General features: G+C 37.0%; 1 protein-coding gene across 4 annotated transcripts in view; it reads left to right on the top strand.

The window, feature by feature from the left end:
• CEP112 (centrosomal protein 112) overlaps positions 1–27,270 on the top strand; it is a 357,759-nt gene that overhangs the window by 240,064 nt on the left and 90,425 nt on the right. For all 4 annotated transcript variants that reach the window (XR_014714068.1, XM_084647481.1, XM_084647480.1 and 1 more), the window contains 2 exons: positions 8,052–8,114; positions 12,893–13,042. Coding sequence is in view for 3 of the 4 variants with exons in the window: in XM_084647481.1 (XP_084503607.1) it covers positions 8,052–8,114; positions 12,893–13,042 (213 nt within the window). In the remaining variant the exon portion in view is untranslated. The remainder of the gene's footprint in view (positions 1–8,051; positions 8,115–12,892; positions 13,043–27,270) is intronic.

Genomic DNA, 27,270 nt, shown 5'->3' with positions numbered 1-27,270 from the left:
AGCAGCAGTTCATTATTTGTTCTTAATTGTAGGTGTTGCCGAAATTGCTTGTACGGTTGAATGCGATATCCTTATACCTTGGAAAAGGCCAATTTCTGACAGATTCTGTACTCTGATTGTCTACAGTGCATTCATTAATGACAGACCACTCTGCAGAATGCTAGAAAATCAAATCCCAGGAAACTGGCACCTCTTGGTATGGATGTCCACAAGAAAACTTATGGAGTGGAAAGAATTAAAGAAAATGGGCTGTTCTTATGTCTGACTTGGTGTAATAGTGACTTGTAATAATTTGATGGTATGTCAGCCAATCAATTAATTGACATCTATTTCTCTTCATAGAAAGATACCAGTTGCTCTGCTGGCAGTGACTAAAAAAGTAAAAGTTAGGCAATGAAAATTATTAAATGAAATATGCTTCATAAAAGCAATAACATATGGATTTTGAGTCATTAATAGTTAAATGAAAACCAACAGGTGACTTAACTGATAGTCATTTGCATAGCCCTTTTTTTTACTTCACTTTTATCTAGCTATAATTTGTTTTGTAAAGAGATATTGTAAAATAGATGCTGGAAGCATAGTCTAGGAGTGGAAGCCAGGAGCTATTGAGATCTAGGGGCAGATTTATAAAGGTATTGAAGCACCTAAAGATGCTTTCGGACGTTGATTCACTCCATGGCCTTGGAGCACTTACCTTCTTGTCCAGTTTCCAGGTTTATAAATTGGGGAAAGCATGTGGGTTTGGATCAGTTAGTTAGTATTCAGAAAGCTCTGTGAAGATGCCAAGTGCCATGTATTTACTAAATACAGTTTTGAGGTCAGATTGTCTCACGTGAGATTCATGTCTGTGTAACTCTCTTGACATCGGTGATGTTACTCTTACTTTACACTCAAGTAAGAGAAGGAGTGGGCCAATTATTTCAGATTTTCTTTGTGTAGAGACCATTTCAAATAATACTTTTGTCTTCATGTACAAATTAGACTATATTTACAAGTGACCAGATTTACAAGCTACAAAGAACAGCAAATGAATGGCAGATTTCTGTCATGTCATTCCAGTAAACAGTATTTGGCAGACTGAAGCAGTTAGTAGGTGACCATGATGATAGGTGAAAATTAATAGGATGAAAGTCTATTTGGTTATATTCATACTACTTACATTTCGAATACTATAAAGCTACAGGCAACTTTACAAAGGAATTTTACTTTAGTCCTACTGTTAAGGCGATAATATTTAAGGCTGTAGTCCCTGTTATCTGAAGTAATGACTCCCTTTCCCTTAGGATAGTCCACATTGTAACTTCCTCAAGACCATCTAAACCAAGGGGTGTTTCAAGAATTTTTTTGGAGCCCTTAGAGTGTGGCCACCAATTCTTGCTGATGGCCGCTCTGACAATTTTTCCTAAAATACTTCATTAACTTTAGGAAAAACAAAAAACATGCAATATACATGTCCAAATCATTGTAATTTTCTTATGTAAGTTTTTATTGCAGACTCAATAATAAAAATAACGTACAGTTGTCTTTGTTCTTTGCTGGACCTAAACAGAATATAAACAAATAATGTGCTTTGCATGTTCTTGTCTTCTTTGTTGTTGTTTCTTGTGCTTTTGGGTGGCTTTTTTTTTTTTTTTTAAAGACTTGCTAGGTAGTAAGTCTGTTTCTGTGAAAAGTGATATTTTTATGTTTGTTAACACTGCTTCCTCGCCGCCCCCATCACTGCCCAGGAGGCTGTGGCCACACGAAAAGCCCCTTGTGGCCACATATGAGAAACACTGCTCTAAACAGATGACAACGCATTAATGTTTGGATAGGATTTTTTGCACAATTAGAAAAATGTGTATTTCAAATATAAATACTAAGCTCTCACCAAATAGCCTTTTGCTGTCTCTGCCCCATCCGCCCCAATTATTTGTTATCTAATCGAATGTCATAGTGCTACATTGGGGCTGCTTTGCACAGTTGTACTGGTGCAAAGCAGCCCTAGCGAAGGTTTCTTACTGGATATGGGAATTCTGTGGCTGCTAGAGTGGCTTCTTCTTCACCCTCCCAGCTGCTGACTTGGGGAATCTAGTTGGGTTCCCTTATTCTCAGCAGGTCCACAGGTTCTGAAATGATCCCTGGGGTTCATTGGCAGTCCACATAAATTTGAGTAATCTTCAGCCGTAGGATTGGGGATGAGGGGAAAGAAAGAATGAGGGAGTGCAAAGGTGACAGGGTGGTCTTTGCATCCCCAGTGCCTTCTCCTTTGCCCCCACCAATCTTGCATCAAGAGCTCCTTAGCTACAATGGAAAATTAGGGCCCATAAATGTACTTCATAGTGGAGTTTGTAACAGAGGAATAGGATCGCTCAATATAGTAATAAATCCCTGTAATGTTCGATGTAATAAGTGATTGATTTAATAGTTTAATGCAAGAGAATTGCCTCAATGCAGTTTGCTTTTGCTAATGCTTATGTTGCCTCTTCTGATTGCTCTAAAAGCTGCTGCTTGTCTTCTGCTGGTGACAATCTGAACATTCTGGCGGCAGGGCTGGGTGCTTACAGCCAGTCTTCACATGCCATCATGGGGAAGATCAATTTCAGAGCTAAAAAGCTAGAGTTGCTAGTGTAGATGATCCCAGACACTATCACCTGCTGCATGGCACAGGAATCTTAAAGGAGGATGAAAATAGATTTTAAAAAGCAGACATAGATATGCAGTGAGGTCCTGCACTTTATTCCACCATTGAAATATTATCTGAGTGATGATTGAATAACTTAGCCATGTTAGCAGTAAACAAACCAGTGTTTATCCACCTCATTTTCTTTGCCTAGAAGTAGAATCTTTGGATCTGTGAGGATGAAGGAAAAAACTGTAGGCAATATGAAAAGGAGTACTTGTGGCACTTTAGAGACTAACAAATTTATTTGAGCATAAGCTTTCGTGAGCTACAGCTAACTTCATCAGATGCATTCTCACGAAAGCTTATGCTCAAATAAATGTGTTCGTCTCTAAGGTGCCACAAGTACTCCTTTTCTTTTTGCGAATACAGACTAACATGGCTGCTACTCTGAAACCTGTAGGCAATATATATCCCTTAATCTGTTTGTGCCACTCTCACTGGCATCAGTATGACTTCCATGGATTGAAGGCAGTATATGACCCTAAGTATGCACGCTACACCTGTATACCTTATCTTTTGATCGTTAACCGACCTTGTTTTGCATATGGTTTGTTGATGTCTCCAAAGAGTGGGAGATTTTGAATGCCATATGTTCTGCAGTAACCAGGCAAAACAGGGTGAGTTAAGGACAAAATCATAAACTTGGAATTTCTTGCTGTTATAGGCAGAGGTAGGAGCCTTAACATTTCATAGAAACCCTGCCACATTTGAAAACTAAAAGATATATTTTACCAGAACCAATTCTACTTGTTATTATCTTTCTTCTCCGCTTTTGCTCATTAACGTATTTGTTTATAAATAGAAACTTTGACATACATATGTAACTTTCTGTTGCTGACTCATTCAGGAGAGTTATAATCTAGTGTTTATGATGTCAGAACTAGAGCTGGCAAATAATGGATTTTTTGGTTTGCTGCTAATGCCAAAATATAGGCAAAAAGCTTCATTTTGTATCAAATGACAAACATTTTTTTCTAACTGTTTTGGTGAATTAAAAAACAATATCAAGTTAGGTCAAAACGTTTCTTTTTGAACTGACATTCTTACGAAAGCAAAGGAATAATTCATAAAATTCTGGGACGGGGACCTCCTTTATAACCTTTTGCCCAATGGTTAGGGTTCTATCCTGGAATGTGGTAGACACAGATTCAGTCCCCCCCTTTTGCCTAATATGGAGAAGAGATTTGAACTTGGATTTACTATATTGCATAAGAGTGTCCAAGCCACACAATCTATAGGATATTTTGGTGTGAGTCTTTGTCAATCTCTCCTGTTGAAGCTGTACCACATTTTATAAATAATTAAATTGTTATTGGAGCAGGGACTTGGGTCTCCTACATCTTAGGTGAGTGCCATAACTGTCAGGCTGTAGTGTCTCACTCTTTTTATTTTCTCATTCTCATTCTCTCATTTATTTGCGAAAAAAATAAAAAGTCCACCTAGGTCTAATCAGAATGGACCACAAGGTAAGTGGTTATAATGCCACTAAAACAGGACCATAGTTCTATTGAGTGAGTTATGCAGGAAGAATGGAATGATTAAAAGTTGTTTTCTCTTTACACACAAATATCTTGTTTATCAGCAATGATATTACTGAAAAGTAGATGAAAGATTTTGGTAACGCACAGTGTTTTTTGGACTTTTCTGGAGTATGTTCCCATAATTGGTTGCTACGTTTTAAGTTCCTTTATTTTTAATAGTACTATTGTATTTCATGAAAATAAAATAAAATTCAGTTTTCATTCACATAGTATCCAATATTTTAAACATCGTATAATGGAGGCTGTGGTTCTAATACTATTAAATTGTTTGTATTCGATGTTCCATTGAAGTCAGTACAGGTTTACGTAGCATCTATAGTTTGGATATAAACAGTATGGATTATAGATGTATGAAAACTTGTTACAAACCTACAGTTGCTTTTTAAAGCTGAAAAACTATAACAAGGCCATAAAATATTTTGTTTTACTGCAAGACTCTACACTGGTAATATAAACTAAGTGCATATAACATTTTCATAATAAAGTCATTTTTAACTAAAGTTTGTCTTAAAACATGTGAAACTAAACAAAAACTACCATGGCTTATTGAATTTAAGCCCTTTTACTATGAAAATGCACATAATAGCTGATGTTTCAGCCAGATGTGAATTACAGAAGTTACATAAAGCACATAAAAACTTAGGTTTTAGGGCCATTAACTGCATTGACCCTGTTGTCCATTGCTGTGAAGTTAGACCTTAATGAATACAGTCTGACCATCCAAAGGGTTGTTACCCAGTTTGATTCCTCTTCATCATTGTTTCTGAAATATATATCACCTGAAAGTGAGAAAATATGCTAAATACAGAAGCAGCTTATGTTTCACATAGTACACGATAGAACTGGGCTATTATGGCAATTGGACCCAGTTTTGAAACAATCCGTGAAAACTGATGCTTGTTTTCACCATTCCATTTTTAGTGTCCTCATTTGTCACAATACATTTAATTTAAATCCTAAACTATATTCTCTACATATAGTTATATGTAAGCACTTCATAGTAAAATTACCCTGCACAAAGCCTAAGTAAAAGCGCTTTTGCACAGCCATGTTCCATATGTTGGCAAGGGATAGATTTGCGTTCCCAGGCTACAAAGCAACATCCCATAGTCAAAGATCTCAAATGAGTATGGGTGCAGGTTCTGTGCAACATGGGGTTGTGTCATATATTCTGGACTAACATAAGATAATTGAAGTGGATCCCCAGTGTGTCACCATAAGTTTTTTTTAAAAAATCAGTTTGATTGACCAGTGTGATATAACGTTTAGGCTTCAACATGGAAAACTCAGAGAAAGTTTAGGCTTGAACATGGATATAAAAATGTGGGGTAAATTGATGAATTTAAAGAAAAGCAGTAAATGAGCTACTAAGGGTTGGTTTTCACTTCTGATTCCATCTTATTAAAGCTGTTAGGATGTCTTTAGTTTTAAAAAATTAAATACAAGAGTTAATTTTAAATCAGGTTACTATAAACAGTATTATAGAGGTTTACTCTGCTAGGAGTAAAGCCTTGACATTTAGCAAGTTTCTTTTTCAGATCTTTTTGGTCATTGTTTGTCAAACTGGCTGCCCCAGCTCGGTTCAGTGTGGACTAACAAGTTCTAATATGTTTGTGAAGGTTATGGGTATGTGTGGCTGTGTGTGTTATTTATTAAGATTTCTTCTTTGGGTTCAAGAGGTTATAAAGTTGACTGTATGAGAGATGAAGTCCTCCAGTCTCAGGCTGATTAAGAGTGAACACAAGACTAATGTGACACTCTTTGCACTGTCTTGCTAACACCTCTCTCTCTCTACGCGCACACACACACACTATCTATCTATATGTATGTATGAAAAATCTTTGAGAGTAAAAAGTAACTTAATCTTTCTACTACTGTAAGTATTTTTTTTAATTTGCCCTAAAGATAAACAGCCAGTTACAATAATTTTATGATGCACAGTGGTGGCAATAAGTGATCTGAAACCAGACGACTATTAAGGAAAAAAGTGTTAAATACAGAAAAAAGTGTAGATTGGAACAAACTGTATGATGTAGATGTTTCCACACAACAAATTCTTCTACAATTAACCTATGACTATGTCATATATTGACTAGGACTGAGTGGACCCCATATTCAGTAGATGACCTAAATTAGATAAACAGATTACTTTTAAATGTAATTCACCTGTTATTTCAGAATCTTAGTTTACTTCACTTCAGGAACACAGTACAGTATTTAGAGAAATTAATAGGATCTTAGGCACAGATGTAGAGGTAGCGTATCCAATCATGATATAGAATACTTGATTAGTCCTTCAATTAAATGGTAACATTCTCATCTCCCTTGGACTTAAAAATTATACTCATTCACTAGAAAAGTGTTTCTGATGGTCCTTTAGAGCAGTGATATTTCATACCATGCAATAGTTAAATATGGAAACATCTATGCATCTTAGAACTTTGAACTAGTTAAATCTGAAGAAATTTGGGATTTAAAAATGAAATATTTTGGTGAAATATAAATTTTCTTAACTGACTAATATATTTTACATTAAAAATAGCATTTAGAAGGGCATTGATTTTAAAGGTTTCATATTCTACTAGAATAACTGTTTCACATTTTCTGTACTATTTTAATGTATATTCATTAAGACTCTGATCTTGCAGACTTACGCATGTCTGCAACTTTAAGCATGTGTAGTCACATTGAAGTAAATCAGACAATTCACTTGAGTAAAGATACATGCATATGCATTCACAGGATTTGGAGCCTTAAATCCCAGTCTTGCAACTGGCTCCACACAGGGCCCCTACGCCCATACAGAGCCCTATTGGCTTCAGCAGTGCTCCACATTGACACTGGGGTCTGCCTGCACAGAGCCAGCTGCTGCATTAAGGCTTTGTGATGGATTCTGTCCTCTGTCGTGTTGTGAACAGAGCTTTTTGCATAAGATCACTTTGAAAGGCTGCTCACTGTAGTCTTGCTTCAAAACTCAGCTTTCAGAGTACTCTTTTACTGAAAGATACATTTTTCTCAGATGTTTAGCCTCAGATTTTAGAACCCAGAATACGAGAACCATTAACAGAACATTTATGAGGAAACATTTTGAGACAGGTCTATTGGATATAGTACAGCAATGGCTTTTAAAACTCCAACCCATTTCAGAATTGTGTCCTTAGTGAATTTAAAAGCTGTGTTTTTTTTTCATTAGATTACAGTTACACCTGCTTCTCAATTACCTGTGATAAAAGAGTGGCCTTGTTTCCAATTTTGTTTTATTCCTTATCTTTGAGATATGAAAGATATGCCAGAAGGTGGAAAGAGCTGTGTGTCAGAGGGCCCAAATGGTTCTGATGCATCTTGGGTTTGATTTTCAGTTTAATAGCAGCAGTCTTAAAAAAGAATGTAAGATTTGACAAAAGGAGCTTGCAGACATCAGCTGGCACATGAAATCATATAATACATGTCACACTGAACCCTCACAGCTTCCACTGGAACTTGTGGCTTTTTTCTTCCCTTTTTTCCTCAAACAGAGATGAAGTCATCCTGATAAACTTCTCTCTCTTTCTCCCCCTCCTTTTTTTTTTATCCGTAGAAGCCTTTATGTTTTTCTAATAATTGGCAGCAGAGGTACAATTTTTCCTCTCTTTTAAGTGATGAATAGTTGGCCCTAGATCAAAGACAAGCCCTTGTGGTTTTCTGGCTGCCACAAAAGGGCGTTGGAATTGGCACAGATCCCAGCTGCTTAGTGATAGGCATGTAGATGAGGTGCCAAGCGTAGGGGTCAGTGGCAAAGTGTCTGTACACATTCTTCATCTGAGCTAATCTGGTTTCCTTTTGTGTGTGTGTGTCTATTTCAGGCCAACAGCAGGTTGAAGCAGATTGAAAAGGAATACAGTCAGAAGTTGGCCAAATCTTCACAGGTAGGCAACATGAAAACAAAAACCTCAAATTAGTAAGCTTGGTTTGGAAACTTAAAATGAAAAATGTATTTACTTCTATTCTGGAACTTCATTTTTCTTATGTCCAAAACTCCCTGCTACTCCCCCAAAATCAAATATCAATTGCCTTTCCCAAATTTTATTACTTAAAAAAAAAAACAGAAAATTAAATGGATCAGTTTAAGCCTTTTTTTTAAGCTTGCTGTTTCTTAGCTATTGGGAGTCAGATCCTGCCGGGAGCATGAGCACCATTGACTCCCACTGCCAGTTAATGAGAACTCAGGCAAAATTGGCCCTGTATGCAGGCCTGCATAACATGCATCTTGTAAAAACAGCAAAGGTTGCTTGCATAATCATAAAGTGTATAGGCTATTACAAGGTGGTTCTTGGCCACATATCTGATGACAGGATTTGAGCCCAACTATGCAGTTTTGATGTTCACCGTTTGTAGGGCTTTAACCAATCCAATCATTTTGCTGAATGCTGACACAGCTTTTTAACATCCAAAACATTTTAAAAGAATTCTAGATTACATCATGACATAAAAGCTAACTGCTTTTTCTTAATGGAGGGAGTTTTTGTTCATTAATGTAAAATGGTTTTTTGATGACCCTTGACGTGGGAACTGAAAATGTATATTCAATTTACCCTTACAGTTAAAGTCAATCAAAAAAATGGCGGTCGTAAGCAATTCTTCACAATTGCTTTTGAGTACTTTAAACCTTCATTTTAACTTGTGCATGGAATTGAAACCTAGGCTACATCTACATTGCAGACTTCTGCTGGACCAGCTAGGTTGATCGGGGGAGTGAAGAGGTGTGACCCATGACTGAGATAGCTAGTCCAGCAAAACCCTCTAGTGTAGATGCAGTTACAGAGTCAAAACTGCGCTTTTACTGGTATAGCTTCCTTTGCTTGGTGCAGGAGGAGGTAGTGGTAGAATAAACTATACCAGGAAAAGCACAGCTTTGTCCGTATAAGCTGCGCCAACAGTAGGAGCACTTAGCCAGTGTAGTATATTGGTACAGCATACCAGTAAAATGCTCCTAGTGCATGGTTTTAGACAATGATAGAATATGTAGATGCAATTGAAGGTTAAAATTTTAATAGTGTAAAAACTGTCATGAGGATTTGCATGTAGCCATCGTTCTTCTCTGAGAAGCAAGAGTCTCACAACCACAAATGAAGACTTGTTTCGTTATAAAGGTTTATTCTCAGCAAAAGTAATATTGGTCAAATATTCCCTTAATGCCAACAAATATAAAGAATGTTTCAAGGTTCCACATACTAGGCAGTAACATGGAAGTTTCAAATAATCTCTTTTACTGTTAAGCCAGAAACATGTTGCAGTTTATTAATAATAATGAGTCTGAATTTTTACCTTCAAAAGTCTTTCTTTTCAAAGTAACATCACCAAAACTGTGGACATAAATACCGTGGTGGGATATGATAGGACTCTCAAGTCTGCTGCACTAAAAACTTAGGGCACTATACATTTATCAAAAAACTTTGTAAATATGTTTTATATAGTTATGTCTAGATAAATAATATGCATTTCTAAAATAATCTAAATGCATATTTCCTGTGCATGCATTTACATGAAAGTGGGATGAATGACTAGAATGCCAACTTTAAAAACTTCCTTAAGAGTCTTTTTATAAAATCCTCTTGCATTTGTTATGTCACCACGAAGAGAAATAAAAAGAAAACCTCAAAAATAGATAGATATAATCCAGAAAGTTTGACATCAATGTAAAGAAATTCAGGCCTGAGTTTAAAGTTCCATTAGCTACTAACTCTGTAATACGTTGCTATGTCTATGGCAGGTGGGGGATATCTAAACAGCTCTGAATATGTAAAGGTATAAACATCAAGGAGGGAGAGAAATAGCTTAGGATGTTACAAAGAGAGTATATGAGTAATAAGGAATAAAACTGTGAAACTAAGATAATGAAAATTTAAACTGAAGATCAGGACAAACTTCATAGTAATGAAATTTATTAGGCTATGGAATAGTCTCCCAAGAGAAGTGGTTTGAGACCCATTTAATGAGACTGGACATTGCATTAACAAATATACTATAAGGAATGTCCTTTATTACAGGGAGTTGGACTAGATGACCTAATCAATCTTTTACATTTCTACTTTTGGTGATTCTGTGACAACCATTGTAAGGGGTTTCTAAACAGTGTCTGATTTTACAGACCATACATTGTATGCTACAGTTATTTGACACAATGGTAGAATTAAAGATGGGATTTCATTCTGAATTCCTTTACTTTTGTGGGTTTGAATCAGACCCTTAGTGTTGTTTGAATATATTTTTTGTAGCTTAACGTTAATAATAGGTCATTTGTAACTTTCATTTGGTTATGTTGCTGACATCAGCCTAATCTTACTCTCTGTGGCCTCTTGGAATATTCACTTTTAACACCCACACAAAGAGGATATTCCCGGAAATTCTCTCTGAAGTTTATACAGAATAAACAATTAGATTTTTTTCCCTGAGAATTACTGCCCAAAGCCATTCCTTGTCTGTCAACTTTTGTCAAGATTTTCTTAAAACATTTTTAAAATGTTTATGTATGTCCAGGTTCTTAATCCAGTAAACTTCTAGTAGAGGAAGTCTACCAGTATGTCAGTGCTTTCCTCTCCTACTGCTGCATTTTAACCAACTTATTATTTTTTGTTACCCAAAATAAAATGGACAAAATTCAGCAGATCCATAGTGATATAACTACCCATTGGTTGTAAATGGCAAAGTAATATAATTTATACTTATTTGGTATTTTCTGTCAAACGAGTGCAATTTACATTTGTTACCACCCTCTTCTTCTTCCATTTTAAATACCCCGTAAATGCCAGTTTGGTGCTAATTTTCTGACCCACTCTACCATTTATATTGCTGCTGAATTCAGACTGTAAACTTTTAGTGGAGTTGTATTTGCTCAAATTAGCTCTACATTTGTGCCCATTGGTTTTACTGGTAGAAAACATTCTCTCAGTATTTAAATATAGAATTGAACATTTCTAAAGGACTGGATAGCAAGTTCTTATGTAGGTTCTTATATTGCTCCATATCATCTGGTCATTTATAATCTTTTTTTACCTTTTCAAAGATAATTTCCTTGTTACTGCAGGCACCTAATAATACCCAAATAATGTAAAACTTAATTTTCCACATAAAGGAGAACATTTTTGATCATTTATCATTCTTGATAGATATTGCCTTTCTCTTAATTTACATTTGTATTTTACAGAAGTTACTGATATTTATACCCCATAATGTTCCCTGCTCATGTAGATGCAGGAATTAGAGATTCCTCCAATATCTGTGCCCTTATGTTTTTCCGGACAAGTTAGTTTGCCCCTTAAAAATTATGAAAGCATTAAGTCTAATCAGTTGTCACTTAAATAAGGGTTCAAAGGGATACTGTCCATATGAAACTGGATACTGATAAAAGTTTAGATTATTAACAAGATAAGAAGTGTTAATTTTGCAGTTTGTCATTTGTATATTTTGGCATTTCTGTCCACTGTGACTGAAACGGGCAGGATCAGTTTCACTTTTTATTTATAGTCTATCTCACTTCCTGGTTTTCATCCATTAGCAAACTGTAGGGAAATGAATTCACAATACGTTCATTCAAAAAATTACTTCTCTTCGCCTCTCCCCATGATTCCAATATTTTTATTTAAAAATATTTTATAACATTATTTATAATCCTATCAGATATACATCTGAAAGCTCCCGTTTTTCTCCTAAATAAATTAAATAGTGTGGCCTTAAAATAGTTGTGTCTCTTCACAGTCTAGGGGCCCAGTCCTGCAAACACTGAAGCATGTGTGAGTAGTACAGTACTACTGGACCATATTATCACTGGACTATTCATATGCTTCAGTGTTTTCAGGATTGGACTCTATGGCCCTAATAGAGCAGTTTATCTTTAATCACATCAGTAGTTGCATTGATGTCAATGGGACCGCTCTCATGCTTAAAGTTAAGCATGTGCTTAACTGCTTTGCTGGATCAGGCCACTTGTGTCTAAGCATAGCTTTCTATAATATATGCCCCCAAAGTGTGGCTTAATATGGCTTTCTACAGTGATAAAAAGGGTAAAACAACTAGATTTCAGATAGTCAACAAATCATGGGTGTTTCATGTAAAAAGTCCATGGGCATTGAACCAGACCTCAAATTTATTGTTAAATAAAATACATTACTCCCAACAACACAGGGATGCCCTGTCGAGTTTAACATTTCAGTGAAGTATGTAAAGTACAACTTTTTCTTATCTACAGTATCAACTATGATATACCTTTCAAACAGACAAAGAGCTATTAGCATGTTTATTTCAGTGTTCTTTGATTGTTATATTGTTATTTATATTGTTATTGTAGAAAGTTCTGAAGCCCTGCTAAAAATCCCAACAAGTCATTTCAATGAAGTGGAAAACTGGAAACATCTTATATGTTTGAGATCACAGATGTGCTTTGTTCTGATGAGTAAATATTATGGAATGTTATAGTGGAAAACTCTTCCAAATATTTTGTGTTCAGCAGTTTTATGCCATTCACAGTTTTATTATATTCCTTTCCTCTGTGTGGAATTTCATGCTTGCCAGTGTGTAATATGTTAATTTAAAATATTTAGTTTGCACAGTGGAGTTTGCCAACTCCATTCTTGTGTCAAGTATAAATACATGCAAAATACATACCTCTCACTGAACAAGGAGTTTTAGCATGCTGTTTTCTTTTTAGATTGTAGCTGAACTTAAGACAACCATTTCCTCTCTGACAGAGGAGAGCAGCCGGCAGCAGCTTGCTGCAGAAAGGCGGCTCCAGGATGTTGTACAAAAGTTTGAAGATGAGAAGCAGCAGATGATTAGAGATAATGACAGAGCAATCAAGGTAATCTGCGGAGTTCAGTCACTGATGCTAGTAGCTGTTTTTGTGTAATTAAAATTTGAAATCATGGCAGTAGGCAAATGAATGCAGGTATCATTCTTGTTCATACAGCATTCAGTAATTACATTCACTGGACTTTGACTTTGATGTATCCAGTGACTCAATCTAACTTTCCTCTAGCAGTTCATATGCCTGCATAAAAAGTCACTTTTTGGCAAGTCCAATCCATTTACATGAAGCAAATGTTTGAAACTACCCTGTTCTTTTTCTTGGAGACCTAGTTTAAGATATTCTCATATAAACTCATTCATATATTTAAGCATGTTTTCAGCATGATTCTGTATGCATTTATAAATGGTCCGGATCTACAGCTGCTGTAAATCAGCACTGCCCCAGTGACTTCAGAAGAGCTATACTAGTTTGCACTAGCTCAGAATCTGGCCCACTTGCTCAACTTCTGAATTAGTGCCTTGGTTCAGCAACATATCCATTGCCAAATTCAGCACATGCTTAAGGGGTTTGTTGAATAGGAATGGAATTAAGCACATCTTTAAATATATATTCTTTTGTACCAAACTCTTTCATTATATTTCTGCATAATATAAAAATAATAGTTAAATTCTCCAGTCTTTTATCTTTTCTTTTTTAAGCTTTGAAAATCTGATCTTGAGACATAGCCTTATTCCCAGTGACTTCAGAAATTATGTTTACATAAGCAGAAGTGCATTTTTCCTGGTTTTTGATGCTCAGATGGTAGGAAGTTTCTAGTTAAAGCATTTTCCTCCCCTTAGAACAGAGTACAGCAGATGAGTTTCTGAACCTAGCAACATTTAATCTGTGAGGGTCTGCACCTAAAATTCATAAATAAACATAGTTTAAAAGGAGAAACCTCTTCTTCCTATGTTTGTAAGAAAGGCTTTTGTTTGTATTAAACAAAAAAGCTGTTTTGCTAGGGGAAGGGGCTTGGGCTATATGAGAGAACTCTACAGAAGTTTACTTTATCAGAACCAGGCTACAGCTGATCTTGTACTCCATATTTTAACAATTTGTGTAATGAAATTCTCATTGACATTGCTATCTTGTCTACACAATGTTCCCTTTCACTTTGTTTTCATAAATTGTTTCATGATATTTTTCCTGTATGTTTGTGTAAAGGGAGGAAAGTTTTCTTTGCTATCATTCTCTAGTCTCTTCTGTTAATGGTGTTAGTATATAGATGTTGATTGTAATCTCTTACGTAAATCTGATTATTACAAGTAGCTCTTATTAGCTCAGTGACCCCCAAACCAAGTATAGTTAAGGCACATGTTACAATTTTTTGGAACATAATTTATTTTTAAATGAAGAAAACTATGTATTAGTAGTAGTCTAATCAAGAATCTCTCATCTTAAAAGTGACTTTTTGAATATACAAGAAACCTTGTGACTTCAAAGGGTGCTCTAAATCATCAGAAATATGCATATATTAAACAATTCTCATGTATTATGTGCCCTAGAATGGCATATGTTGGAAAAAAAAAAAAAGTCTCCCAAAATGCTTATCTATTTTCTTCTGAGGATCTGTTACTTTTCAGCAAATTACACTGTTAAACTTATGGCAAGATCAAGTAATTTATTTTACCAATCTAGTAAAAATGGAAGGATGGGAAATAATTGAGTGGCTACTAAATATCAAACATTAATAATTGAATAATTGTATGACCTTCTTAATGTGAATCCTTTACTGTGTGTGCATTTATCATATATTTCATGTTTCATCCTCATGAGCAAAAAATATACAATGAGAAAAGTATGGATAATGTAACCAAAAGGGGCCAAAGGGGAGTTCTGCACTGTGCTGCAGCACTGGGTCCTCAGGAACTTTTTGGATCTCACACTGCGAGCATATTCCATGAGAGTCCTTTGGTTTGCGAGAAAAGTTTCCAGGTGTTACCAAGAGTTCTGTAGGTCTGTTTTAGCATTACTAATACTGCACTGGAAACAAGTCCTTCTTTTAAAGCCCTTGTACTGAAGGAGCCTTATCATGAGGGCAGATGTCCAAACAGAGACTTCTTATCAAGGAGACCTGCTTTTAAACATGCCTGGAGGCATAGAAAAGAGGCTTTTAAAGCACTGATCACTTAAGCACATTTCAGAACTATTCATATGCTTAGGGTTAAGCATGTGCTCAAGTGCTCTGCTGGATAAAGGCCCTAGCCCCCAATTTGTGTTTAGAGCATAAAGTTGCTCATTTGCGAAAGTAGGTCTCTTAGAAATCTAGCCTTTGTCACTTCACCTGCATTATAATATATAGTGAGGTAGAAGAGCTTGAGAGATAAAGAAGCATTTTATAGATGATATGAAATAAATTTTTCAGAAGACTTGTCAGAAACAGGGGTATTTGCTACAAATAGCATTGTTGATTGAAACAAACATTGAGGAACAGACATATTGCAATCTCCTTTATCGGAATTAGGTGACATCTCATGAGACCTTTCAATTACTATTACCTTTTAAAGGAAAAACATTCTTGAAGAGAGTCTGAGTTGCTCTGAGATGTTTCTTGAGTGATCACTTGAGTGATTTCCAAATGGGGATGTCACAGTAGATGAATTTGCTTCCAGTGATGATGACAAAACCTTCGGTCAGACACACAAAATAAGAAATTTAGTGAAATTGACAGAGAAAGAGAAAACATTTCCCGTCATTAAAAGTAAAGTTTTATATGTACCTTCCCCACAGTCTAAAAAACAAAAGGTTTTTATGGAGTGATTCTGCATTTCTCCTTAAATTCTAGATTGTCTACTATCCTACCAAGTTTCTACCAAAATATCCTTATTTTATAAATATATCCATCTAATCAATCTTCTTTTCTTTATACCATCAACATAGTAGCGCAATTCACCTTTAGGTCTGTCACAGGGTGCCACTGGCCCTTTCAGAGGAAGCAGAACCTGTGCACCGTGTGCCTGGTCTGCTGATCCCAGTTAGGGTTAAAAGAGGGCACTTGGCCCTAGAGGGGAAGAAAGAGACTCCTCAGAGCCTGAGAGCTGCAAGAACCAGGAGCAGTGAGAAGAGGTAAAAAGGGGGAGGAAGACCCTGGGAGCTGTAAGCCAAAGTAGACCGAGGAACTGTTGTTTGTTTGTTTTGCCTATACTGGGAAATCGACTGCCAGTAAAGAGATTCTGGGTGTCGCAGAGAGTCCTTTGGCCAGCTTGTTACAAGGTCATGTTCACATCCTATGATTTGTAGGGTAATCAAGTTCATTAAGCTAACATTTTCAGAATTCAGTGTCTAACATTAAGTACCTGAATGAAAGGGGCCTGATAAGATATTGAATATCTGAGAAATAGGGACTATATATTTAGGTGACTAATTATCGATGTATTGGCCTAATTTTGGCCTAAACTTTGACATAAATAGCTTCATCAAAGATCTGTTGATGCTTTATTGTGCAAAGAACTTAAATTCAGTCTGCACATAAAACATTTACTGTCTTTTGTGATTTGTGTTTTGTCGTGTTTTTATCTCCTCAATGATAACTTTGTGTATGTATCTTTACATGTATAAGGGATGTATGCATTTTATATAGGTGTATGCGCTTGTATTTTTCCCCCTATGCCCTTTTGAAGATCCCAGCCTGTGTGGATGTGTGTTGTGTATATCACATGAGGTATAAAAGCCTTCCATCCTAATAATTCTAGGTACTATATAAAAATATACAAACTGGGAAAATCACCAGTTGCTTGAATCATATGTTAATACCAATCCAAAAAATGGATTGCCATTAATAAAACACAGGTTTCAGAGTAACAGCCGTGTTAGTCTGTATTTGCAAAAAGAAAAGGAGTACTTGTGGCACCTTAGAGACTAACCAATTTATTTGAGCATGAGCTTTCGTGAGCTACAGCTCACTTCATCGGATGTAGCTCACGAAAGCTCATGCTCAAATAAATTTATTAGTCTCTAAGGTGCCACAAGTACTCCTTTTCTTTTTAATAAAACACAGATACTCCCCTAGGACCACTCTTATTCCTAACCCACCCCTTGCTAAAACTAAAAAAAAAAAATCCAACCCAAAAAACCTAAGCACTGTGCCCTTAAAGTCAGTTAGTTTGGGCTCTGGCAGATTAACGAAGAAATTGAATTCTAGAGTTACAAACACCACGAAAGCTTATGCTCAGATATATATTGGGATAATGCCGACCTTGCAAAGGTTTTTGTGAGGCTTTAAGCTGGGATTTCAGAATGTGCCTAAGGGAGTTAAGCACCTAACTCCTACTGAATTTCAGTGGGATTTGGGCACCTTATTTTCTTAGGCTACTTCTGAAATTTGAGCCTTAATTCCTTATGTTTTGTGAAATGCTCTGGGAACCTTTTAAGGAAAGTGCTTTAGAGCTGCAAAATTGTTTTTCAAGGATTTTAGGGGGGGCAATTAATGATTAGGTGGAGTCTCCACATCACAAAATTGGCTCTAAACATACATTAAGACTGGAAAGCACAAAGTGGGAAAGGTAGAATTGAATAAAAAATATATTCTGTTTTCCTTATAAGGAGGAACGTTTATTTTATGTAGATTTTTGTCACTGACGCAGGGTTTCTGTTGAGAACTCTATCCACCTGAATTAATATTCATAAGGTTGGGCAAAATCTCATTAGCATGTTGTGATCTGTTGGCAAAATATTTCAGGGCAACACTCAGTTTGTATTTTACCCCATTTAGCACCAAATTGCTGTCTGTTAATAAATGGGACTCCAGGGTTTTCTAAGAAATAATGTCTTATGGCGTTATCTTTTCGTTTCAATAATTGTAAAAGACCATTTTCCTTCAGTGTCTCTTAACTACTTTAAGGAAAAAAAAATGCAGAAGCATATTTTAGTTATAAATATGGGGCCAAGACAGAAATGGTTGTACTTAGAACACAGTAGCGTTTTTAAAAAATAGTATGTACCTCTGTGCACCTTATATATTGTTTGCATCACTACCATTTATTTCCTGGGTGTTGTCACATCTGGGGACAGGAAAAGAATTGTCTCTGATGCATATGTTAGTCTGAGGGCATGTCTATACAGGAAAATTTCCAGGCATACCAGAATAATTACTTTGCTATAGTTATACTGATATAGGTCCCTGAGCGGACACTGTTCACTTTTATTTGAGGGATTTATATTGGTAAAATTATAGTGGAATAATTATTCCAATATAGCTATGCCGGACATTTCCCCATGTAGACAAGCCCTGAGTCTGTGGGCTTAGCACTTGGATTCCGAGTCTGCCTTCTAGCCCAAGACTCCTGCACATCTTATAACATTCTGCAACAGGGCTGCATGGCTGGCTGTATGCCCTTCTTTTTTTATTTGGATAATCCTCCCTTCTCCTTTGCCCTTTCATGTTTGGTTCCTTCTTAAAATAAAACAAATTATTTTAAGCCTTAGGGTATTTAAAGCATTCAGAATATTTTTGTTAGGGCGCCTGACACCTTATTTCCAGAACATAGTTGGCAAAAATGTACCTGTAGTATTTACAAACCTGTCACAAATACTGAACGTTGGAACAGCCATGCTTTTTAAAACCTCTTGAATATGCTAATTTTTCCTGTAGTTCTGTTTTCTTATCAGCCATGCTAAGTAAATAATGTTTCACGTTTTTATAAGAAACATGTCTAAGCTCCTCGGTGAGCTATGGAAAACCCTCCTAAACCATTCTGTCCATTTGTCTTCTGCATACATCTTAGAATTTCACTGTAGCACTCTGTAATGTCAGAGGTTCAGGGCAAGCCAGTGTGTGTTTGTGTGTTTCTTTATATTCCAGATAGTGTCTGGAGGTTGCAACCAAAACTGGCATCCCATTGTGATAGACAGTGCATGAACACAGAGAGATGTTTTTTACCCCAAACAGCTTACAATCTAAATTGACAAGATAAAGCATGGGAGAAAGAAAGTGTTAATGCTTTGGGGAACTGGTACAGTGAAATTTAGTGATTTGCCCAAAGATACACAGTGAGTTTGTGGCAGTATTAGGGATGAACCCAGATCTCTGGAGTTCCAGTTCAGTGCCTTAACCCCAAGAGCATTCTTCGCCTCTATGAGGCAAGTTTCAGGAACCAAGCAACACTAAATCTACATGTAGTGTCCTGTCATTGGAATGAGTTTGGAAACCGTCAGGATCCTTTTAACAGAAAAAATATATAAAATCAACAACATATACACATTCCAAAATTCTAGTAGATCTAGTCAAACTTAATGGAGAATTGTGACAACTTCAGTGGTTGGAAAAGGAAAAATATTCAAGGTCGTTTACTACACAATTAATGTGTCTCAGAAAGGAGGCTGCTAGGTTGCATTATGTTGTATGTTTTGAGAGGGGTACTTTGGAAGCCATAACTATTTCTGCTCTATCATATAATCTGCCAAGTGGTTTCGCAAGTGTTGATTCATTAGTTAGCCACATTTGTCACCTGTAGCACTAATTGTTATCTACTATTGGAAGTTTTCCCTGAAAATTAGATGTCGGAAGCACAGTTAAGGAACAAGAAATTTTCAAAGTATTTTGCTTAATTTTGTAAGAAAGCCCATGGAAGCAAATGGTGTGTCTGAATAATGATCTCCTGCTGCTACATAAATGCTGAGGTGAAACAGGCATTTATCGAAAGAAAACTTTCAGGCAGGGTAAGCTGAGCTGTTTTCTGTTTTAAAGCTGAAGGACATTTATCCTCTGGCTTTGTTCTGTTTCAGTGATTTTATTTCCAGAATACCAAATGATCAATAACAAAGAGGACAAACTCATCAGGTTTGGGAGGATATTAGTAAAGTAGATTTACACTTGTGCACTGTGCCACTTTTGAGAGACTCATTTAGGAGGACTCTTTCCTTGCTTCATACTCAAATTACTCCTTTCACAAAATGACTGTTTTTATTTTTAAAAGTTGGTTGATTGTCTGAACATTTTATTTTTAAGAGAAAACTTTTATCGGAACTGCAGTCAGTTGTCCACAAATTTTTCTGCCAAGGAACTGTAGGTAGCCATGAAAGGTGCTCATTCAATAGCCCAGAAAACAGATAAAGCACAGTTACCAACAATTAGAGAGACAAAGTGGATGAAGTAATGTCTTTTATTGCACCAGCTTCTGCTGGTGAGAGAGACAAGCTTTTATGTTTCTCAGAGCCCTTCTTCAGGTTAATGTTGGAGCTGTATGGGGAAACTTGCAATGTGATTCAAACTTATTTTGGTGAGTCTACCATCAGCAGTGAGAAGGTAGTTGAATCTTCATCGAGTTCAATTCTTTGTCCCTTCGTTAAGTATGCCAACAAGTTTGCCAACTGTGGTTGGTTTGTTTGTTTGTTTTTTTAAAATGTCGTTGGGAACACTGGAACACTGTACATGTTCACCATTCCCTCTGATGCTCTTTGTGCCTAAGGAGATGAAAATGTCATGGTCATTGGTTCAGAATGTTGTGACGATGATGTAACTGGCAAGCTATGAAAGAATTACTAAATGCAAGCAATGTTTAGTGCAAAAATGAAAACATTGATCACAGCTTTTTGTACCCTATGACTTCTTTTATGTCAAATGAGTATTGAGTTGCCTTCTTATCTGATGTGCGTTGATGCAGTAGGATTGTAATGTTGTTGAGTATCTGTGTTTTGAGTATCCTACATAACATACCTGTTCTGTTCTTCATCCAATGAGAAACCACTTTATTCATAATTATTTTTATGTGTAAAGTTTACTGTGATTTTTGTAAGTTAGCTAATGTTGTTGTTTCTGTTATCTTTACCCATAAGAAAAGATCAACAATTCATCTGCTGCAGTCAACACTGATTTCCTTTCTGTAAGCCATCTGGCTAGAATATGTTTTATTGTTTTTAGTGGTTCTACATCCACAAACATGCCAAATTCTGTCAATCATCAGAAGTCTCTTTCTGAGATGAATATGCAATAAGATTATCTAAAGGAGTCTCAAGTCCATTTAAATTACGTTTGTAGCTAAACATTGCCCTAATGAGCAATTTGACATAGAGCCCCATATAGTTGTACAGGATATTTATTAGTCATAACACATCATTTTCTGGAACTGTATTTCTAAATTTGTAACTTCAGTCTTTTAATAATAATACCATTGCAGTGTTTTTTAAGCAAGGAATATAGTATTTGAACAGACTGCAAGCCCAAAACCATCAAATCTTGAACCTCAGCCTTATAAAATTGTCCTGAAAATTTACCAGCTCAGTCACATTATCTGCTGCTCACCTGTGATCATCATCCTTCAAAACATCATGAGAAAAAGACCCAGTGATATTTTTCCCAGCAAAGAAAGTTATTCATCCCCTATGGAGTGGTGAGTAAAATTTAAAAGGTTTTTATTGAGTATCCCAAGGATTTTCTGTTTTCGCCTTTATGATGGGCCACATTTTGAAGTCTTTCCTCAGTCAATATTTTCATTTACATAAGTAATAGTTTTGCCTGAGTGTGGACTTAAGGATTTGGCCTAAGCTTATTGTTTTTGGGAGAATGAACTATCTTTCAGCTATGCAACTGCCTTGAGTCTATTGTCTTGGGTGTCTTAAAAGCCTGTCTTGGCACATAAAGGGTTGTTACAAGTAGGAAGGAGAAAAATTGTTCTCTCTAACCTGAGAGGATAGGACAAGAAGCAATGAGCTTAAATTGCAGCTAGGGCAGTTTAGGTTGAACATTAGGAAAAAATTCCTAACTGTGAGAGTGGTTAAGCACTGGAATAAATTGCCTGTGGAGATTGGTGGAATCTCCATCATTGGAGATATTTAAAAAGCAAGTGAGACAAACACCTGTCAGGGATGGTCTAAATAATACTTAGTCCTGCCTTGAGTGCAGGGGATTGGACTAGAAGACTTCTCAGGGTCCCTTCCAGTCCTACCATTCTATGATTCTATAATTCTGTGATTCGTGTCAGAGTGAAAACACAGGTTCTTTCAGGTTGACATAAAAGTTCACTTTAAAGCACAATTATCTAATTTAATTGACATTTTAATTTTAAAAAATTCCCTGTTCCCTTTCACAGTAATACACATTCCTGTTAAAGAAAACGTTCCATTGCATGCAGCACAGTATCTTCTCTTCAGAATGACATGGTTTCAAATGTACAGCCAATCAGGCAATCTGAATTGCTGAGCATCTGTAAGCACTTTATAATGTCATTGACATGCTTTCTGAGACAAAGAACTGAGTCATCTTTTTTTCCTGCAGCTAGCTTTGCTCTCTGGCATTTCTCTTGACTTTTCATGTCTCAGCACATTGAAAAACTTATCATGGCCAACAGCGAAATAATACTTACAAGTTTTACCAAAGGCTAGAACTGGTACTTGCCTACTATCTGAACTGCACTCCACTATTCTCCAGCAGCTCTTGAAGTTGTATTTTCACTTTCTCTTGCATTATTGTTGTCGTCTTCAATGTTTTGCTTTTCCTACTGCATGACATGAAGTTCTCTTCATTCATTGCCAGTTCCGGGAGGGGAGGACCCAAAATTGTATCTACCAGTGCAAGGATTATGAAAGATAAGAAAAAGACCTATAAATATAAAATTCTGCCTAGCTAGTGTTGCAGTTTTAGTTAATGGCTTAGTACACTCTAATTGTACCATGGAAGAATGGGAAAAGAAAGGTAAAAGAACCCAGAAGGTCACTGCTTTTAGTAGTTAAAACCATAAGATTTAAATATTGTGGTCCAAACTCACCTTTAGTGTAACCATTGGAGTGCCTTTGGCCCTAAGCTATTAGCAGTATGTGAATAAAAAGTCATCGTATGGCTACTAACTAAAATAATATGCTTGAGATACATGTAACAGTTTAACCAATGAACCAGTAAAGAAGGGTAGAAAAAAAGTGTTTTAAAAATTGTGATATAAGGAAATTAGTTTCTTAAAAGCTGCCACTCAGGGGAAAATAATAGAATGGTCAATTGTCTGTTCCCTGCATTTCAGAGAGGATCTGCTCTCCCACAGAGCACTGGGACACACATGCTGGGGAGAATGCTAGGTTTGGAAAGAAAGAATTGAGGGGGGAACCCATAAACCATGTTTCAGACAGCCTTTGTATCAGGAATAGGTACTGAGAGGAAGAACTCTTGCTCAAAAGTCTGTGACTTTGCTTACAAAAAAAAAGATAAAGTATATAATGTTCTCCAAATGCTAGGTACCTGTAAAACAGTCTGTGCATAGCACTCTGTTGACTTTCCAAAGGTTGTTCTTTATTCCATTTCCAATTACTTTTTGGAATCCTGCCTTCTTCCTTCTCTCTTCTGGAACTGCCTCAACTTGGAGGCTCTTCCGGCAGTGTAGGTGGAAACACAATATGCATGAACTGTATACTCACCAGCAAAAGATTGCTGAAGCAAATAAACATCTTCAAAGCAAACTTTCCATAAGGTCACAAACATTTATTACTCCATAGGTACATTTGAAAGCTTGGCACAATAACACAAGTTATAGGTTTTGGCAAATTAACATACGGGCCAGGTTTAGTTATCAACATATACTTCAATACTTTTTTATATATACAAACTGTACCCGCCTAAGGGTGAGATAAACTAATACCATATTACACTGGAGTATTCCAAAAGAGAAACAGACATGCAACACACATGCACAATTTACAATGTTATTTTGTGTAACAAATTATTTGCAAGCTTTTTCATAGTAATATAGGCTGTGATCCTTTGTTGACTAATCATGATGGTATCCGATGAATGCATATCAGCAGAGGAGGGTCACCGAGGACTTCAACTTCATACATGAAAAATGTCTTGCTAAAGTTTTTATTGATTTTAGGAATATTCAGATTCCCTTTTAGCATTTTCTGCTGGCACAATAGTTCTGCTTATGATTCTGAACCTCAAATAGATCTAGTAGGAAGGGGCAGGAAACATACCAAATCTAGTATTACAGCAGGCTTTTCTGTGCATGCAAAGTTCTCGTGAATTTAGTCGCAACTTACTAAAAAACAAAAAACATGACAAAAGAGAACAAACCATTCTTCTTGAAATGATAAATACATAGAAGAATAGAATGATCCTTATTAACATGAATATTTATTGTTTATTATGCTAATTTCTTTTTTTTTTAAGTATAGATCGGGGAACTGTTGCATCTGTAATGCCACTGAGTGGTAACTGTTGACCAATGGTAAATTTTTAATGGTGACCATTGTACTTTAAGACGTAACATTAATATCAGCAGTGAGTGGCCAGTATCACTGTCTTGTCATTCCTGGAAGGCACTGCCTTTATTTTTATAAATATAGCTCTGTTTTCTATACAGAATGGAAATACATATAGTCCCGTTAGCATTAAAGGATTAGTTACAAGGAAATACTAAAAGAGAGCAGCCTTAGCTGCCATATATCTTCCACTTTCTCATGTGAGTGGAGTTTAGAATAAAGGCACTTTCCAAATTATAGTACAGTACTTGCAAGGAAAAAAGTATGCAAGGACAGCCTCACCCTGTCTCCACCCCCTCTCCACATGCAGTTTTCATCCCTGCAAAGTCTCATGAAGGGAAGTGTCCCTACTGAGAGGAGGAGGATACCCCGGAATTGACTGCCCCCATCGATTCTGTGCCAAGAGACACCAGGCACTATCTGGCCTAGTGTTTACTTCCAAGATAATATGTTGAAGATCAGATAGAAATACAAATGAGAGAAAATATGAAAAGTAAATTCATTTGATGCTTCTTAACAGGTAAGGGAGAAGCTGAATGAAATTGTAAAGTAAAAATTCAGATCACCAAATGTTAGACACCTGTTGGAACCTTTGTACACTATGGAACAGTCCAAACTTTAAGAGATGGTTTGCGGGAGAAGCTGGGAAATGTAATGGTTTCCTCTAGCCTTGGGGGGGGGGGGGGAAGTGACAGATTGTCCTTATAGGGATATATTTAGATTCCTTATATTTTTGTTTCTAAAGTTAATATAATTCATATCCTTTACAGTTTAGCACTTGCAATTCACCAGAGTAAAAGCAGTAATTACGAGAGGCTATGTAATAATTTGAATCATATCAGCGGGTTCTAATTGTCTGCATACCTGGTAACACCCTTGACCACGACTATTTGCCAAACAGCCATAGTCAGCTCACCCCTTGGTATTATGTGTTTCCTCAGCTCTACCAGAATACCCATATAGCCTTTACCCACAGTAGTGTAATGCTTGCAAACCAGAAAAAGACACTGGAAAACAGAAGGAGATGGATGCGCAGAGATTATAGTGCGGTCTGAGTTGTCAGTCTTAATGTTCTTCACTTTAAGTGTTTTCTTCCATTTATTTTATATACTGTTTTTTCATTCCTGTTGCCCTCTACCCAAAAACCACCTCTCCTTCCTGTATACTATAAAATTCACATTTGCAAGTGGAGTTTGGCCATGTTGTGAGTTCAGCTTTGCCAGCACACGTCTCTAATGATCTGAAACTTTATTGGCTTCTTTAGTTGCAGTTTTGCCTTCTGTTTCTTTAAAAAGTTGCCTATGAAATGTAATTGCACAAATGAAAAACTGGTGGGGCTTAAGCACTTGACCTGTTCTGTTGTTCTTAATGCTTTTGCATTTAAAAAATGTCATCTATATCTCAGAGATATTTGGTACTATACATACATAAAAAGTAAGAGAAAATTAAAAGGGCCTGTTTTGCTTAATATGTGCTAAGTAGGTTTCGCAGTAATTCACTTAGCATTGATCCAACATTGTTCAAACATTCTAACCTCTGTAACATTTTCTACCTTTGTGAAGACGCTGGCTTGGAAACTTGGAACTGGAAGTCCTTGCACAGTCAAGGAATTATGATGTGATTGGAATAACAGGGACTTGGTGGGGTAACTCACATGACTGGAGTACTGTCATGGATGGATATAAACTGTTCAGGAAGGACAGGCAGGGCATTAAAGGTGGGGGAGTTGCATTGTATGTAAGAGAGCAGTATGACTGCTCAGAGCTCCGCTATGAAACTGCAGAAAAACCTGAGAGTCTCTGGATTAAGTTTAGAAGTGTGAGCAACAAGGGTGATGTGATGGTGGGAGTCTGCTATATACCACCGGACCAGGGGGATGAGGTGGACGAGGCTTTCTTCCAGCAACTAATGGAAGTTACTAGATTGCAGGCCCTGGTTCTTATGGGAGACTTCAATCACCCTTCAATCATCTGCTGGGAGAGCAATACAGCTGTGCACAGACAATCCAGGAAGTTTTTGGAAAGTGTAGGGGACAATTTCCTGGTGCAAGTGCTGGAGGAACCAACTGGGGGCAGAGCCCTTTTTGACCTGCTGCTCACAAACCGGGAAGAATTAGTAGGGGACGCAAAAGTGGATGGGAACCTGGGAGGCAGTGACCATGAGATGGTTGAGTTCAGGATCCTGACACAAAGAAGAAAGGAGAGCAGCAGAATACAGACCCTGGACTTCAGAAAAGCAGACTTTGACAACCTCAGGGAACTGATGGACAGGATCCCCTGGGAGAATAACATGAGGGGGAAAGGAGTCCAGGACAGCTGGCTGTATTTTAAAGAATCCTTATTGAGGTTACAGGGACAAACCATCCTGATGTGTAGAAAGAATAGTAAATATGGCAGGCGACCAGCTTGGCTTAACAGAGAAATCCTTGCTGATCTTAAACACAAAAAAGAAGCTTACAAGAAGTGGAAGATTGGACAAATGACCAGGGAAGAATATAAAAATATTGCTCGGGCATGCAGGAGTGAAATCAGGAAGGCCAAATCACACCTGGAGTTGCAGCTAGCAAGAGACGTTAGAGTAATAAGAAGGGTTTCTTCAGGTATGTTGGCAACAAGAAGAAAATCAAGGAAAGTGTGGGGCCCTTACTGAATGAGGGAGGCAACCTCGTGACAGAGGATGTGCAAAAAGCTAATGTACTCAATGCTTTTTTTGCCTCTGTCTTCACAAACAAGGTCAGCTCCCAGACTACTGCACTAGGGAGCACAGCATGGGGAGGAGGTGACCAGCCCTCTGTGGAGAAAGAAGTGATTCGGGACTATTTAGAAAAGCTGGACAAGCACAAGTCCATGGGACCGGATGCGCTGCATCCAAGAGTGCTAAAGGACAGCAGGTGTGATTGCAGAGCCATTGGCCATTATCTTTGAAAACTCATGGCAATCGGGGGAGGTCCCGGACGACTGGAAAAAGGCTAATGTAGTGCCCATCTTTAAAAAAAGGAAGAAGGAGGATCCTGGAAACTACAGGCCAGTCAGCCTCACCTCAGTCCCTGGAAAAATCAT

Source organism: Lepidochelys olivacea (assembly GCF_965140295.1).
Source record: "Lepidochelys olivacea isolate rLepOli2 genome assembly, chromosome: 14".
Classification (NCBI taxonomy): domain Eukaryota; kingdom Metazoa; phylum Chordata; order Testudines; family Cheloniidae; genus Lepidochelys; species Lepidochelys olivacea.
Note: the sequence above shows the minus strand (reverse complement) of the source record. Positions and strands in the feature narration are given on the sequence as shown.